The following is a 17917-nucleotide window of genomic DNA, read 5'->3' on the forward strand; positions in this document are numbered from 1 at the left end:
CCTCTCTGATGTCAAACCTACTTCCTTCCTCCGTGGGCCACGCAGCCTCAACAAAAGCCTGTTTCTAGAGTGCCCAGGGCCAGGACTTATCTAGAGTGCTGACCATAAAGTCAACAAATGGGCCCACATGTGCTGAGCAGCTGCTCTGGGCAGGGCCTGAGGGAACCAACAAAGACGATGCAGTGAGTCTAATGGACTTCCTAAGTGCTGCCTCTCAGTAGTTTCTAGAACTTTCTTCTGCTGCTTTAAAGGCCATCTCATCCACAGGAAGTCAATGACATCTACCCAGAGTCCACTGTGTTTCTAGGGCTTCACGTTCAACAGCTCAATAATTCTCACCGTAACATTTTAATGTGGGTTTATTATCTTCACTTAACAAATGAGAAAACGAATACTTAGAGAGGGTAGTTGTCTTGCCTAACGACACCCAGCTAAAAAGCAAAGGTATAATTTGCTCCCAGGTCTGACTCCAAAGCCCTCGCGCCTCTCCATTTTATCTTATTCTCATGACCCTGATTTAGCACTGCATGTAGGCACTCTTACAAATCAAACAGAGGCTCCTGCCGCCTCCCCTGGAATCTGTCCTAGTCTGGTAAAATGACCTGTCCTTCCCTTGGTACCACTGGGGCTACAAGTCACTTTTATAGTGTCTCACATGTATCTCTTTCCCTGGATTTTCACCACGTGTTCTTTTCTTCTCTAGAAAACACACACACACACACACACTCACACACCTACTTTCTTTCCATTCATTTATTTATTCAACAGATACAATTGTCAGATAACGTTTGACAAGGTCCTGTATCAGTCAAGCCTTTGAGTATCCAAGGACGACCGTGGAAAATCCTTAGTTTTCTCCTCTTCAGGTTAACCTGGAGACCTATCACCTCTGGTCTCTCAGCCATTGCCTGTGTCAGGATTTCTAGGTTCTTCTTGACTATCTTCTTAGCAACAAACCCTAATTTTCGACATCCTTGTTAGCATGATGAGGGTTTACTGGAGTACTTTAGTGTGGTTTGAACAGCTCACTCAGCTGGTAACGGGACTAGATATTTTCATTCCAAGGATGGAGACTAACATTTCATTAAACTCACAGCCTGTTCAACTTGCACTCAATTTAAACTCCCAGGGCCTTTTCGCGGACCTGGTGCCAAGCTGAATCTTTCCCAACAAATGCTGTGAAACTGATTTTTTGGACTCCAACAGATGCGCCATGCAGCTGTCATATGCTATGAAATTTCTACCAAGGATATGGTTGTTCCCATCACAAGAGCTAAATGCGCCTGCCAAAGATCCTTGAAAGGTTCTTCAGCTCAATCATCCAGTGAGCCAATGCCCTCCCTGTTCTGCATGCCTGTTGGGAACAAGCTCAAAATAAGTGCAAAAACAATTCTTTCTTCTTTCTTCTTTTTTTGGTGGTGGTGGTACTGGGGATCAAACCCAGGGCCTCAAATATGGTGCATGCTGGGCAAGTGCTCTATCACTGAGCTATACCCTAGCCATTTTATTTTATTTTGAGATAGAGTCTCACTAAGTTGCTGAGGCTGGCCTCAATTGTGATCCTCCTGCCTCAGCCTCGCAAGTAGCTGGGATTACAGGCATGTACCACCTGCCTTGATGCTAAGTACAAACTTTGCATTGAGCCTTTCTAATTCAGGACATGCTTTTTGCTAGTAATATTTAACTTTAAAGATAACTCATGATACATTTATCAGGGCAATATTTTAAAAATAGACAAACTTGTTATAATTTTTTTCTTACCACTTTCCTCCCCTTCTGTTCTTTCTCCTCTAAAGCTCAACTTTGGGGGGAAAAGGGGAGGCAGGGGTGTTTTCTTTTAGATTCTCAGCCCTCAAGGGGGGTACACTATGTTCCAGCAAGGGAGGCCCTTAGCCAGCATCTCCAGTCCAGAACTTGCCCCCAAAGTTACAAATCTATTGCCAAATTATCCTTCTCTCCAAATGGGTTTCCCTTAAGCCAAGGACTATGCCACAGGATGAGGGCACCTAGGGGTCTCGTGTCCGGGACTGGACTGGCCTTGGGATCTGCATGATGTGATATTCCCTCACCTCACCGTGCCTGCAGGACTTTGAGGTTACCAAGAGACGCTGGGCTCAGATGCTAGTTACCAAGCTGAATCTAGCTCAATATCGAGTCTTCCACATTCACCCTCCAAAGAGCGAGGGCGAAGTTAGTTCATCCCGTGCTCCTTTTGCACAGAACGATTCTTTTCTTCATTGATGGGTATTTGAAACATGGTCTCTTTCAAATCGTCTCCCAGATTTAGCCTAATTTCCCTAATCCAACTATTATTAATTTTCATTACTGCAAAAGCCCAACTATGACATTTTAAATTCTAGAATATTCCTGCACATAAAAGGGCTTTAATGAAATGAACATAACATGGCTTGTGTGTGGTCTTTTTTATTCTAGGACCAATTCCTGCCCATCTGCTACCGTGAGCTCGTCGATTGCCCAGGACATTGCCCTGCGAGGAAGGAGGCCGCAGGGAGCAGGGGAGACAGTGTGAAAGGGGAGACCAAGCCACACAGCACCAGCTTCCACTGTGGTCAGTGTCCATGTATGTCCCTTAAGGATGAGGGAAATCTGGCTCTGTGTGTGAAAATCTACTGATTTCTAAATGTTGGCCAAAATTTCCTTTTCCATTTTCTTCTTGAAACAAAGGTGTGTCCAAGGGCAAATCTCTGTATTTGATTCTGCACTTCTAACAGGCAGAAAAGTCAGGAAAATAAAGCCCTGGGTACCACACAGTGCCTGTTCCATAGTAGCTATTTAGTTTTTTATTATTATTAACATTCTTTTTAACTCCAGGAAACCTATACATGATTCTACTAATTAAAGGACTCCAAATCTCCACATAACTGGAGATTTAAAATGCCAACACAAACTTTTAGCAGTCATCTCCCTTCCTCAAGGGCTCTTCTTCTTCATGGAATCCCAGCTCAGAAAACAACCTTTTTTTAGTAATTTATAATTTGTTTAGATTAATAAACAAATTAATCCCATTAATCCACATTCAATCCCATGATAGATTCTAAAACAAGAGGAAATTCTACCAGTATTTTTATTATTCTTTCCTTCTCTTATGTTTAGACTTGTTCAGTTTTACATCTAGAATGTTGGGTTTTTTTGTTTTGTTTTGTTTTTTTCATTTTTATTTTCTTGCTTCCAAATTTTGGGCCAGCTGTGAATTTCATAAATATCTTGTCCAGTTTTCATCAGGGATCCTTGACACAAATGTAAGTAATGGAAGTACAAGGGTGTCTTGGACATTCCCCAGGTCAGCTGTGAGCCATTAACCAACATAGTAGAAGCTTGGTATGCATTTGTTGAGCAGCTATTATGTGCCAGCCCTGTTCTAGACACTGCAGCAAACAAAACCAGTAGATGTCCCAGCCCTTGTGAAATTTACATGAGATTTGGGGAGTGAATAAATAAGATAAATAAGGAATATATAGAGACAATATTAGGATATTGATATTTGTTAAGGAAAAAATGCATGAAACAGCATTCAGCAAAGTTAGGTACGTAAGATGGGTGGGAGAACTGAAAGAGCTACATGCTGGATTACTACATTATTTCCGTGCTGCTACTAGTCTGGTTTATGATCTTTGTCCACTTATTTATTGAGCACACTGATTTTCTATTAATTGTCATGAACTTAAAACTATAAACTATTTGCTTATCATTTTGTTGCAGATTTTTTCTTCCCCCCTCTGATAAATTCTTTTCAAAGTACTCCATGGATATATTTTTGTTTCATTGATTCTTACTCCTTTCCCCTTTCCTTCATCTGTCCTTAGTCAACAAGATGTACACTTATTTCATTCATTTAATAAATATCACCTTATCTAACAGGGAGGCTATACAGGGTGCTTGGACCCTCAGATTTCATGAGCCATAAGACTTCAAAAAAGGGTTTCTGGTGTTTAATTTTGCCAAAGAAGTTATTAAACAGACATATTTATTTGGTGTTGTCAAACACTGAGTGCATTATCCATGTTTGTCTATTATTTCCCCACGAGCCGGCCTGGATCCAGGACCTGGCATTAGATCTAATTCCCATATCACCATACCAGAAAATAAAGAAATAAATCAGACTTGAACCCGGAACAGGCCCAAGCCTTCACTAGGTCGAGAAATCAAAATAGGCAGGGTTCCCTGCTCCTTTCACTGAACTCTGGGCATCACTGAACTGGTTCTCACTGTCACTCTTCTCTGACAATTGATTTATCCCACACCCTTCCCAAACCTCTCATCCTTTGCTCTCTCTGTCCCTCATTCCAACTCCCCCAAATCCTTAACTGTCGGCAGGTTCTTCCCACAGCTGAAGGAATGCAATTCATCAAGTTCACTTCAAGCCCCACATAAACACTGCTGAAATGCAGTCATTTTATGCAGATTTTTGCATATTTCTGTAAGTCTCACAAAGGGTGGGTGGTAATTGTGTCTGGCTGTGTGGTGTGCTGCTTCGCAGCTTCGCTGGCACTTAAGTATTTATTATAATAATAACTATAATAGCACAGGGTTGCTGACCCACAAGGTGCTTCTTAGGAAAGACCGAGAGGCAGCCAGACGCAGGCTGATCCGCCCACTGCCACCCACACTCACCGGGAGACTCAGATCAAAGGAGCTGGGATCCCTCTGTAAACAAAAAAGCCCTGCATGCAGAATCCCTCGGGCTCCCACCCCTCACTGAACACACGACTCCAACAGGTTGGGACAGGAAGCAAAGGGGCAAAGGCTGTTTCCAAGCTGTAGACTTTGGAGAATGAAAGGAAACAGAAAATGTTTCCTAGGGTTGGACTTGGGCGAGCCTTGGAGGGGGACTGCCACCAATGGTAACCGTTCATTGAGAACTCGTTTTAAATTTCCCATCAGAAATATTGCCCTTTCCAGGCAAGGAATTACCAGAAATTGTAATGAACTGGCATAAATACAATCATCTGTATCCAGCAGGTCCTCTTTCTATTGTTCCGAACTTAAAAACATGCCGGTTTCATCCAAGGTGATCTAATTCCCATGTTTGTACGATTTGTGAAATCGTACTTTTGAGAGCTTTCACAATAATAACAAAATTAAAAATCCTAAGTCTTTGCAAAACCTGAAGGTGTGGCCTATACCACACAAACTTACTTCTGGCCTCTTCCTTTCTCTAGTTCTCTGGGCTCCAACACATAGACCCCAGGAGGCACCAGCTCTTGGCCACCACCTGTGGCCTTCAGGCTTGCCTTTGCCTGGGGCACTCCCTGCTCCAGCTCTCCCCAAATCCATTTTCCACACAGCAGCCAGAATGTTCCTTTTAAGACTGTGCATTTCCCTTGGATAACCTTCCAACAGCTCCTCCCTTCTCTGCATGCTTGGGGCACGCTAACCTTGCCTCTGTCGTAGCATCTACCACTTTCTGTCCTGGATCATACATATTTTATGTTTATTACTTAGTTCCTCCTAGCATCTCTCACTTTTGCACTCCAATGGTACCAATACAGAGCTTTACCGTGGTTGTGGGAGGGATGCATTCATGAAGGGGTAGAGAAAAGAAGGGAGAAACCCAGCAAAGGAAGGAAGGAATGGAGGGAGAAATGCAGGCAGCCAGACTCTAGGAATGGCCAAACGAGAACCTGAACACCATGAAATTGTCCATTTCCCCAACACAACTTCCCAACAAATTTCCCCAGTGCAATTCACAAAGATTTTTGTTGTTTATTATGTAGCATTCAGTGTTAAAAAAAAAAAGCAATATTTCAGAAAAGAAGAAGAAGAAGGAGGAGGAGGAGGAGGAGGAGGAGGAGGAGGAGGAGGAGGAGAAAGGAAAAAACCCATGGTGAGATGGAAACAGAAAGAACCGCGAAGGGAACTGGTATTTTCAATTAAAAGGAGTGCCTGGGACTTTCTGCTCACAGCACGTGAATGGCCTCTGCCCAGGAAGTGCCCTTCTGCAGTCTGAGCCTGGGGCTGCATGCTCTCTGCCCCCACCTGGAAGGAGCCTGAGATCAGCGGGCAGCCATCGGGCAGGTAACAGGTAGCTTGCTTGGCTGCTTTGGGGCTGTGTCAGGAGCTAGGAATTTGGGCGTCGTGTTGGAACCTGACAGTGTGTGCCGGCTGTGATTACGTCGAGTTCTGTGGCTCTCGCTGCCATTTCAGGTGCTTAGTGCATGAATATCGATTCAGCGAAACAGCCGTGCCATTTAGGTATAAGTGACCTGTAATCTGTGAACGAATCCAAGTAGGAACCACTTAAAGGTGACATTCAATTCCCTTCCTTGGCCTGGGGTTGTGGCTCAGCGGTAGAGCACTCATGTAGCCTGTGCGAGGCCCTGGGTTCTATCCTCAGCACCACATAAAAATAATAAAATAAAGGTATTGTGTCCATCTACAACTAAAAAATAAATATTAAAAAAAAACTTCCTTTATTTAGAGGAAAGGCGTGTGCCTGTGTTCCCTGAGACACCAAAGCTTTCCCTTGGATACAGTGACAACTCACTCTAGGTTTCCTCTGGCTTCTGACCTCTCCATGGAGACCTGTTGGCTCCTTTCTTCCTCTAGCTCTAGGTGTTGGTGCCCCTCAAGTCCCTACCCAGAACCCTGGTGACTCCTCACCCTATCCTCCCTCCTTGGCCGATCCCATCCAAGGTAAGGGTTTCAATAGCCTGAAGGGTTTGACTCCCCAAGATGCTTCCATCGACTGCTTCAAGTGGTTAGCTCAGAGCTCTTTAAACGAACAGGTTTAAAACCAAATCCAAGATTGTCATGCTTCAGGTTGAAAGCTGGAGGCTGTCTACACAGGTCCCCCACCTTTCTCACCTGCTTTACTGAATCTTATTGCTATAACCTACTAAAGTCTCAAATCCTAGTCTGCTGTGTTGGTCGGCTTTTCATCACAGTGACAAACACCTTCAAGGAGGAAGGCTTTATTTTGGCCTTGGTTTCAGAGGCTACAGTCCATGGCTGGCTGGCTCCATTGCTTTGAGTCTGAGGTGAGGCAGAACACTATGGCCAAAGGGCATGGTGGAGAGAACTGTTTACCTCATGGCAGCCAGGAGGCTGACTGAGACAGAGAGAGAGAGAGAGAGAGAGAGAGAGAGAGAGAGAGAGAGAGAGAGAGAGAGAGAGGCCAGCAACAAGATACACTCCCACAGGGCACCCCTCCCAGTGACCTACTTCCTCCAACCACGCCCCACCTGCAGACAGTTTCCGCCTCCTCTCAGTAGTCCTTGAATCTATGGAGTGGATTAGTCCATGGATGAGGTTAGAGCCCTTCCTTATCCTTCAGTCACTTACTTTCCAAAAACCCCACCTCTGGACATTGCTAAACTGGGGAACCAACTGTTCAACGCATGAGATTTGGGGGGACATTCCAAAGCCAAACCCTAACCTCCGTCTCACTATGGCCATTCTAAGCCAAACCCTGATCACCTCTAGACTGCTATGGCTTCCTAGTGGAAATTACTGCAGTTTCTCTCGCCTGCCCCCACTCCACAGCCAGAAAAGCTTTTCAAAATACACATTTTCAAAACCTCTCTGCTTCGAGCTCCAAGATACCTGTCCTTTCCTTTCAGGTTAAACACAGAATTCCTTAGCATTGCCTCCATGACTACCATGGTTTTATGCCACCCATTTTTTTCCAGTCTAATTTTGTGTAACACTCTGAACAGGGACATGGACTTCACCGCTCTCTCACTCGTTCACTTGTACTTCATTTTATGTCCTTACTTCCTCTGCATCTTAAAATTCTTGATTTGTAAAAGAAAATCATAATGGTGGGGAGAGGTAATTTGGAGCTAAAAACTCAACTAGCTTACCCTTTTGTTTGTTAAGGAGTTACACAAAACTAACTGAACTGAACTATGGGACACTACCCCCTACTTCGGAGTCAAAGGACTGGTCTGTAGACTGATCACCCTTTTATACTTAAATACAGTAACGAGTACTTCCATGAAGTCAGCTCTACTGAGGTCCTTCAATAAGAAGTCCAGATTATAGCTCAAAATGGTGAATGGAATTTAAGTTGAAAATAGTTTTTTGTTTTTTTTTTTTTTTTGTGGTACTGGGGATTGAACCAGGGGCACTCTGCCGCTGAATTATATCCCTAGACCTTTTTAATTTGAGACAGAGTCTCACTAAATTGCCCAGGTTAGCCTCAAACTTGGGATCCTTTTACTTTAGCATTCAGAGTCTCTGGATTACAGGCATGCACCACCACACCCAGTTTATCCTAACATTTTAAAAATTAGTTTTACAAATATTTGAATTGCACAGTACTTATGATTAAAGAAAGATACACCTGCTATCTATCAGTTTGGCATCAAAGGCACAGCAAGCTATGATCTTATTTGTAAAAACCAGTCTTCGAACCTGAGCTACACAAGATGAAAAAATATTTTTAATATTATACTTACATGTGATCATGAAAATGTTTATATGTATTTTCTAGTTTGAAAACATCTTGCATGGAATGTTTCTTTCTAAATTTAGTGTATTTCTCGGTTTGAGTGAATACTTCAAAACAAAAGCTGAATATTTTGTCACTAAACCAAACTTCATTTGGTCTTGAACTTTATGGTTTAGTGGGTGAATACGTACTTCCAGTTTTATCTTTTTAAAGAGCACCACAATGTGTTTTCTAGTTAGGAGAGGGTATTTCCCTCGCTAAGGGACCTTTAATGCAATCCTCTCTCTCACGTTTTGGCAGCCAACACAGCCAGAACCCCAGGTGCCTACTTTGCCTGATCCATTTGCTTCCAGGGACATGTACTGTCCCCCCAGTGTAAGTGGGGCTGCAGCCTGATGCATAGTGAGGAGCGAAATGACAGCTTGGCTCTGATCACATGGGCAGCTCTGGGTGATGGAACATGGGTAAATCTTTTCAACTCTAAATCGTCTAAGTCATCAAGAGTCTATGAAACTGAGATCACCACATTTTCCTTTTGAATGGTTATGAACTAAAAGGAGGTGCCTATGATCAGCCAAGGGTTCATAATACATTAGTCACAAGCCAGACTTGCAAACTCGCATGTGCAGTGACTCAGCCCGGGGAGGACTGCGCCAGGAGACCACACCTGGAGATGTTTCCCCTAACACTGGGACACCAGCGCCCAGGTGAACTGTGTGGAAAGGAAAGAAAGTTCCAGTAAACAGGGGAATTAGGGGCAACAAAAGAACGTCATGAGGATGAAGGCAGAATCCGAGGGCTCAGTCTGAGTGGGTTCAGAGGTAAAGAGAAGTGAGGATTAGGGCCCAGGGGATACACCTGGCACCTTTAAAGGCCCCACGACAAGACGGTTGGCATCAGCTACAGTGCTTGTGGTAAGGAGCTATATGAAAATATTCAGCCTCCAACATGGCACCCCACGCCCCTTTGATCACAGAAATAGAGATTTCTCTATTTCTATGAAGTTATCTATTAAAAAAAAAGTCATTCCAATATAGAAAGACTGTTTGACTGTTATAAAGCATTTGGGCCTTTCCTACCCAGCCTAGAAAGAGGTCACATATGCCCCTTTAGGAAGCAGCTGAAATAAAGGAAATTATAGAGGCCCATACAGCAAGAGGTGACACCTGAAGCAAATGGGACTAAAAGGAGGGAAATCACATTTTGGGAGTCTGAATAAAGAAATTTTTTTTTAAAAATCTGATTTATATGGAAAAAAATTGGAGATAATTGAACTATACATTAAATGTGATTTTTCAACCATTTAAATTTGTGTTCTGTTAGTTCCTTTAAAAAAAAGTTATCTAATGAACAAATATTTCTCTTTAAACCTTTCATTAGTTTTGTGAATAATAGTTTTCATACAAGGAAGTTAGCCGTGGATTTTTTTTTTTTTTTTTTTTTTTTTGGTACCAGGGATTGAACTCAGGAACATAACCTCTGAGCCACATCCCCAGCCCTATTCTGTATTTTATTTAGAGACAGAGTCTCACTGAGTTGCTAAGCACCTCACTATTGCTGAAGCTGGCTTTGAACTCACAGTCCTCCTGCTTCAGCTTCCCAAGCCACTGGGATTACAGGCTGTGCAACTGTGCCCAGGAGCCACGGACTTTTTTCTTTTCCTCTATCCTTCACAGACACACTTAGATATGTGTGTGCTTACCATGCACTATTAGAATACTCAGTTTAGCTGGGAATGACGGTGACTCATGTTCATTGGGGAAATATGTTTGAAGTGCATTTGTAAAATAATCTTACTTATTTTCTGAAAAAAAATTCCATTTGAAAACAACAAATTAAAACCACATTGGTTGAAGTTAGAAAAATGAATTAAATGGGCTCTTGGGAGCTTGGCCATCAAGAAAGGAATGACAAAGCTTGGCTCTTGAAACACTTGGGCAATTCTGAATAATAGAATATGGACAATTTTTTCAACTCAAATCCAAAGCCATCAAGATTTTGGTGAAGGGTTCATGTCCTTTCCAGGGACATCCATGGGCAGAAGCAACAAATATCCCAGTAGAGCCTGGCCACAAGTCTGCATCAGGGAGTAGGAGCAAGGTGTCCTGCACCTCAGTGGGATAACCCATGCTGCTTCTCCACGACCACTGCTCAGCCACATCGGCTGTAGCCTTACCTCTGGTCCCTAGCAGACCTCAGCTTGTGAAGACCCCCTCCTACCATGGTACAAACTCCTACATGAGGCCAGAACAGCAGCTTTAGACTACTGTTGGACCCTCGGCTGTTGCAAAATAGAACTGAGACATAATATTTAAATATTCAGAATCCCCTCTTACCAAGAGCAAAGTAGGTAGTAATTTGAAATAACAGTAAGTGCAAAGTTCATGTGGTCATCATTCTGGCCATGAAACTGAACTCTTCCTGAAGACTCCAATAGTCTCCAGCAGGGACAGAAAAATAACCTCTAGACACAGCTTCGCGATGGTACATGCCTGTAATCCCAGCGGCTCAGGAGGCTGAGGCAGGAGGATCACGAGTTCAAAGCCAGCCTCAGCAAAAGCGAAGCGCTAAGCAACTCAGTGAGACCCTGTCTCTAAATAAAATACAAAATAGGGCTGGGGTTGTGGCTCCATGGTTGAGGGCCTTGAGTTCAATTCCTGGTACCAAAAAAAAAAAAAAAAAAAAAAAGAATGTTCCACAGGCAACTAAAGAACTGAAGCCTGGCCCAGCCCTTCAGTGCCTCGAATTCCCATGTGTGAAAGCAGTACCCCTGCCAGAGCCCAGCTCTGCTGTGGCCCATTGTGAGAATCTAGGCAGTCAATGTACCTCCCTGGGTGTCATCTTCCTCATTTACAAAAACAGAGGCTCTTTCAGAGAACCCTCAAGATCTACTCTCATTTTTATTCTGAAATACTGTAGTAAGAGAAAAAAAGTGATGAGATATAAATCTTTCTGTAAGAAATGTTCCATGTAAGTGCAACTGAACATTTGGATAATTTATCTACTTTTCAAGATAGTTGTAAGAAATGATTTGGCAACAGCTTGATTTTCTTTTTCTTTTTTTCAAATGTAGAAATTCATATTCCCACAATAAGTAAAAATAAAATCTGGAAAAGACTCTGTTGGAATTCTATAAATGGTCTGCAAGCCCTGAAGAAGTCCAGCATATGGCTACCTTGACCAGCTGATTGCCACCTCTCTCCTCTGATAGGACAGAAAGGAAAGACTCAAGCCCTTGCATTAATCAGTGTTGGAAGAAAAAGATTTTCTTCTACTTTCATTACTGCGATATAAACAAATGCATGTTCGTCCAGCGGGGAGAGACATATACAGACACAGTCACCCTCAGACACTGAAAAGACAGCTTTTGTCCTTGAATATGATTCAAATATTACATCATCTATCTGGAGATTATATTGGAACACAGCCCCAGGAATGATTCCCAAATTTACTAGGCTTAATCTGCAACTAAATTAAAGTATCCTTGTATTGATAGAGCTACTATTTCTACACTGTTCTGTAATAGATGATTCAAGTCTTGTCCTTGCAAATTTCTCCAGGAAAAACAAATGTCCATACCATTGAGCCACTAAGAACTTAAATAAGAAACATGTTCCCAACATTGCCTCAGTGCTTTGATTTCATGCTGACGTTCCCATAAACACTGATCATACGTCAACAATTATCCTCCTCAGCTTCTTGGACCAGTGGAGCTAAACCAGTGGCTGTCCTCGGTTCAAGAAGTCCCAAAATTATGCCTACATAGGAATTTCCAGCTCATGCGCCAACCCAATTCCATATTCCTGTTTACTATATGTGCTTAAATATAAGGTAGATGTTTTTGTTTTTCCAAAATTATCCCTTGGGGGAAAAAAGAGATCACATTTAAGTCCTTTTAGAATTTCACATATTATAAGGCACTTTACCAATGACTTAAGTGTTGTTTGAGGAAGACATGTTAAGCTAAGTGTCCTTCATCACTGTATTGGGTACTTATCAGTAAGAAAGAGGCCAAGCCCTCAACACAATTCTCATAATTGTGCATTCTCCTGAGTGCTGAGATTGTCATAAATAAGTTCAAGATGATATGCTGCAAAGATCGCAATGAGTACTTCAGGATAATTTGTAAGCTTTTCCAAAGTTTTGGAAATTGCATACTTTCCAGGGACGGTATCCAAAAGAGATTTAGGACTTCTATCAAGTCATCTAGCTTAGAGTAAGAGATTATGAAAGTGGCTTTAGGAATGACAGATGTGAATGGAAAGAGTGAATGTGATTACTTCATGAAATGTGAACAAATCAATACGGATATGTTGGTATTTATTCTATAAATTACTGACTTTAAATATGTCTGTGGGGCTAATTTACTAAATTAAATACTAAGAGATGTTTAACTACTGCATCTATATTGTTAAATGTTTTCAACATCAAGTTGGCCAAAATTATTTTGAGGGGAGTCAAGGGGGAACCTTTCCATTAAAAAATGGGGTCACCTGGTGTTCTGGGCATATCCTAGAGTGACCGATTTGATGAATCTGTATGATGAGGTCTGTGAGTGACAAAAGGCAAGAACGACATGAAATCTGATCTGGGAATCCCAATCTGCTTTGGGTCATCACTTGTGTTACTGAGTAAAACTTGGGGCTCATTTCAACCAAAGTAGAAAGACTCCTGATAACATTTCTTAGAGGTAAAAGCCTTGCTATAGTTTTGATATGGAATTTCCTCCAAAGACCCAGTATGTTGAAGGCTCATGGTGCTACTGGAAGGAGTGGAGCTTTGGAGGTAGGGCCTAGAGAGAGGTTTTAGGTCACTGGGGCAGTGCCCTTGAGGGATTGTAGGATCTCTCTCTGTCTCTCTCTGTCTCTCTCCCTCCCCATCTCTCCCCACTCACCATAAGGTGAACAGTTTTCTGCACCGCAAGTTTGATGTACCCAAAGGCAGAGGAATCAACAATCATGGACTGATATCTCTAAAACTGAAGCCCAAGTAAATCTTTCCTGTTTTTAAGTTGATCATCTCGGGTATTTTGTTACAATAAAGGAAAGCTGACTAACATAGGCCCTTTCAAAAAATTCACCACTTGAAACCCAGAAGGCAATTTGCTGACATTTGGCCCTCTCAGGGCGGTAGTCCTCACAGTAAGAGCACTAAGGACGGACTGGCTGTTTGCCAGGCACCAGGCAAAGTGCTTTTCATGTAATGATCACAATAATTCCTCATGCTCATTTTAGAGAAACAGAAACTGAGCAACAGACGGAGTAGTTTGCTCAAGTCTCAAGGTAAGTGTGTCACAATGGTCAATGATGGGGCTAGGATTTGAACCTGGGCTGTCTGACTCCAGTGCCTGCATCTCTCTGCAAAACACTTCAACTATTTAAATAACAGGATCCACGAGGGAGCCCACACCTTCCCGGGGATCCTTTCTCCTATCCACGGCACCTCTTTCCCAGTATCAAGGCATAGGAAAAGCCAAATGAATGATCTACAATAATCACAAATTCTGAATTCACCAATCTTAAAGAAAAAATTGCTTTAAAGTTCACCTGATGGCTGCGTAAGTAACCGTATTTACGCTTTCCATTCACATTGGTCATTCTTAAATGACCAGTGTTGTTTTAGTCCCTATCCCTTGTACAGACACATTTGGACACCTGATGCCAGCTATTACGCCTCGGCTGCTGAAATTCCTCCTCCGGCTAACAAAGCACTGGTCTTCTTGATTCTCCTCTAGCCTCAGTGCCGTATCGTATTCTCCTTCATTGTTCCTCTAGCTCTTTTGGGGCGTCCAGCTCGTCTACCTCTACATCCCAGGTGATCTCATCTGTGACCAAGGCTTTGCTTTCCACTTGTGGGCTCTCAAATCTCTCTTCTAAATGTCTAAAACTTATAGCTCTGACCTTCATGGGCACGGCTGCTCATCTCCACTGGCGTCTCTGATTCAGCAGATCTCCACGGGAACGCCTCCTCCTCTCCACTCACGGCCCAAGCTTGTTCCCAAATCGAATCCTCCTCTTACAGTCTTCATTCCCTTCACACAGACCTAAAGCCTCAGATCCACCCTGGACCCTTCCTTATTTCTCTCAATTTCCCCTTACTCATAGCCTTAATGCACACTTTCTGGATTGCCGAATTCTTTAGATTTTACGGTGTGAGCGTTTCTGTCATCTGTTTCCTCATGCGTTTCCACCACCAGGATGGCATCCCTCACCATCTCTCACTCGGATTACTACAGTGGCCCTTTACTTGGCTCTCCTAGCTCCATCCCATCCTCCAAGCCCTGAAGTGAGTGACCTTCCGAAAACAGATCCAATCATACCCATCCAAACCATCTGCAGCAACTCTGTGCCCCCAGGGCACCATCCTAACTGCACAGCCTGCCCCCAAAGGCCCTTCAAGACAGACCCGTGGCTTCGTTTCTCATCTCACTCCTGTGTCCTCACTCCTTCTGCAGCCATACCTCCCCCTGGGAACTCGGGTCCCAACCACTGGAGCTGGATGCCACGCGCTCTCACCCCATCATCAAGTTCACTACACCTGTACTGCTGCCTGCAGTCTTTTTACAGAAATGGGGTTCCAGGCATTTTAAGGCCATTCACCATAGTTCTCCAGCCTCTCAACAACCCTGCAAGGTTGTATAGTACTACTGCTTCCACTCACCATGTGAAGAAGCAGACTCCAAGCAGTTGAGGAGCCTGACAACATTCAAATAAGGAACTAGTAAGTGAATGGGTCAAATGTGCAGCCAGGTCAGGCTGACTCCAAAGCTTTTATTGAGACCAACCCCGAAAGTCCTGCTGGCCACATCTGTTATCACAGCTTCACCTGCAGCAGAACAAGCAGTAAGCAGCTTCAGCTTCTACGTGGGTACAGCCCACAGGACCCTCAGAAGCGGGTCACTCTGAAATGGGGCAGGTACCATACTTTCAGCACATGCCAGCATGTCATGAATGGAAAAGTCTGAGCACTCTTTCCCAACACCAACCTGTTCACATTTTCTTTGAGCCCCCAAATGAATGTTTTTGAGGAGGGAACATAATATCTTAAGCAGACTACCTCCAAGGTAGGAGAAAGGCTGAAAATGAGCCTGAACATTGCTTCTAACTTGGTGTCAGAAGCCGTTCATTTTTGCCAAGGGAGTCCCAGCTTTGTACTGGGGAGTCTGATTTTATTAAACAATCTATAGCAGTCTACATATTTATTTTTGTTACCTAATGCTAACACACACATATACATTCAACTGAAGCCAAGGGGAAATTCGCTCCAATAATTATCTATCAGGTTAAAAACATACATATAGGGTTGGGGTTGTGGCTCAGTGGTAGAGCTGCTTGCCTAGCGTGCATGAGGCACTGGGTTCAATCCCCAGCAGCACTATATTTAAAAACTAAATATACAAAATAAAGGTATTTGTGTCCATTTACAACTAAAAGTGTTTTTAAAAAATATATGTAATAGTGTACACTATGTGTGTGTGTGTGTGTGTGTGTGTGTGTGTATTCCTTATTCCCTCACCTTTATAATGTGGTCAAAAATAGTCTCTAAGAACCTCTGGATCAAAGGCCAGCTCCATCGCTAGCAGTAGCTGCCTGTGTGCCCTGGAGCAAATCTACTTCCCATTTCTTACTTTTTAAATCAAGGGATTCTAAGTAGTTGATCCATAGCTGCCCCTTTTTAATTCTAGTATTCAGAGAATATTCCTACTTTTATGATATTTTCTACTAGGATACAACTATTATCTTAACCCTAAGGGAATCTACCCTTCATGGCCATTTTCATACATTTAAAAAATTTTTATTGTATGTATTTAAAGTATACCACATAATGTCTCAATATACTCATACATGGTGAAATGGTCACCAAAGTCAAACAAATGAACATATTCATTATTTCACAATTGCATTTTTTGTGCATGTAGCAATCATTCATGGTTTTTAAAATTAATTAACTTATTTGTTATTATGGTACTGGGACCAAACCTAGAGCGTTATTCATGCTAGGTGAGTGCTTTAACACTGAGCTATAACCCCAGCCCTTTTTAATATTTTAAGACAGGGTCTTGCTAAATTGCCCAGGCTGGCCTCAAACTTATAATTCTCCTGCCTCAGCCTCTCCAGAAGCTGGAATTAATTACAGACATGCATCACCACACCTAGCTCATACATGGTTTTTAAAATAGCAGTCAGGATAACAGGGTGAAAGTTCATTCCAAGACAATTTTAGGGGAAACAAAAAAAAGACTGTAATCAATACATGGTGTGAAAATGGCTCTTGGCTATGGATCTACTGAATCAATCATTGAAATGCCACCAGAAAGCAACATAAGTGTAAAAACTCAGGGTAATTACACACGAAAATATCATGGATAGCGATAAAACACCCGTTATGTGTTATATGTGGTCTGAGCTGACACACATGTATGGTCAACAGTTGCTAGGTTCTCAAAAAGTTTTGTTTACATGAACTTAACTTCTCAAGACATGACAGCCACCGGGTGCCCTAGATAGGATCAAATGATAGGACATAGATGCCCTATAAATGCGTGTTGAATGAATAATGCATGAAAAATTATAAAAAGTAATCTTATACAAAAGTTAAAGGATTTTCCATCCCCAAAATGGAACATGAATTACACGATTACTGAAGAAGTTCATTTTCAACCTTCATGATGTTCATAAGCCGTGGCAAAATTCCCACCCGAGTCCCATTAATAAAACACACCCTGGGAAAACATTCCTATACCTATTACTGATTAAACAGGGGCCTCTTGGCGGAAAAGAAGAAGAAGAAGAAGAAGAAGAAGAAAATCAAGAAGAAACATTTTAAAAGTAAGGAAAACACACTTTTTAAATCGGGATTTTTCTAATATTCCTGTTATTTGAAACCGATCCCTGGAGGACCCCCATATGCAGGGGAGAAGGGGCTGGGAATCCTCCGAGGTGCTCAGCCCTCACCGTCTGCAGAGAGAGGCAGGTTTGCAGCCAGGGCTGTCGCGGAGCCCACTCACCTTCCTTCCTGGAGGTGGCCGGGGCTGCGGGCAGGAGCAGCGAGACGCAGAGGCAGCAGCTGAGCCAGAGCGCGGGCATGGCCGGGCGGGGGTCGCTGCCCGGCGCCTCGGCCGCCGGGAGTCCTCGGCGCTGCGCTGTGCCTTCCCTTTCCTTGATCAGGTGGTTTTATCGACTCTTCTACCTGACTCAGTCCTGACAGGAAGAGAGCCTGTGTTTCAGGGCGTGACTCACCTGTGAACAAGGAGGACCCAGCCCTCCGAGGCAGACAAACAGCGCACGCGAGCTGTAAACGCGCTCCCCGGCCCGCTCCCCCCTCGCCTCCCGCAAGGAGCGCGCACACCTGGCCGAGCCAAGGGCGTGGCGCAGACACTGTGGCCCGGGGATCGTTCTCCCGGAATGTGCCAGATCCCTCTCCCGGGTGGTCCCAGGCAGAATTCACTGAGGTGCAGAGCGGCACCCCCTTCCTCAAACTGGGAGGCCTATTCTCAAGGGCACG

General features: G+C 43.3%; 1 protein-coding gene across 1 annotated transcript in view; it reads right to left on the bottom strand.

Annotated features, from left to right (window-relative positions):
* The window catches only part of Lamc2 (laminin subunit gamma 2), a 57328-nt gene extending 39829 nt beyond the window's left edge, over positions 1–17499 (bottom strand). Inside the window, exon 1 of the mRNA XM_027935017.2 lies at positions 17421–17499. Coding sequence (XP_027790818.2) covers positions 17421–17499 — 79 coding nt within the window. The remainder of the gene's footprint in view (positions 1–17420) is intronic.
* Between the last annotated feature and the right edge of the window lie 418 nt (positions 17500–17917).

Source organism: Marmota flaviventris, chromosome 12, assembly GCF_047511675.1.
Source record: "Marmota flaviventris isolate mMarFla1 chromosome 12, mMarFla1.hap1, whole genome shotgun sequence".
NCBI classification, from domain to species: Eukaryota; Metazoa; Chordata; class Mammalia; order Rodentia; family Sciuridae; genus Marmota; species Marmota flaviventris.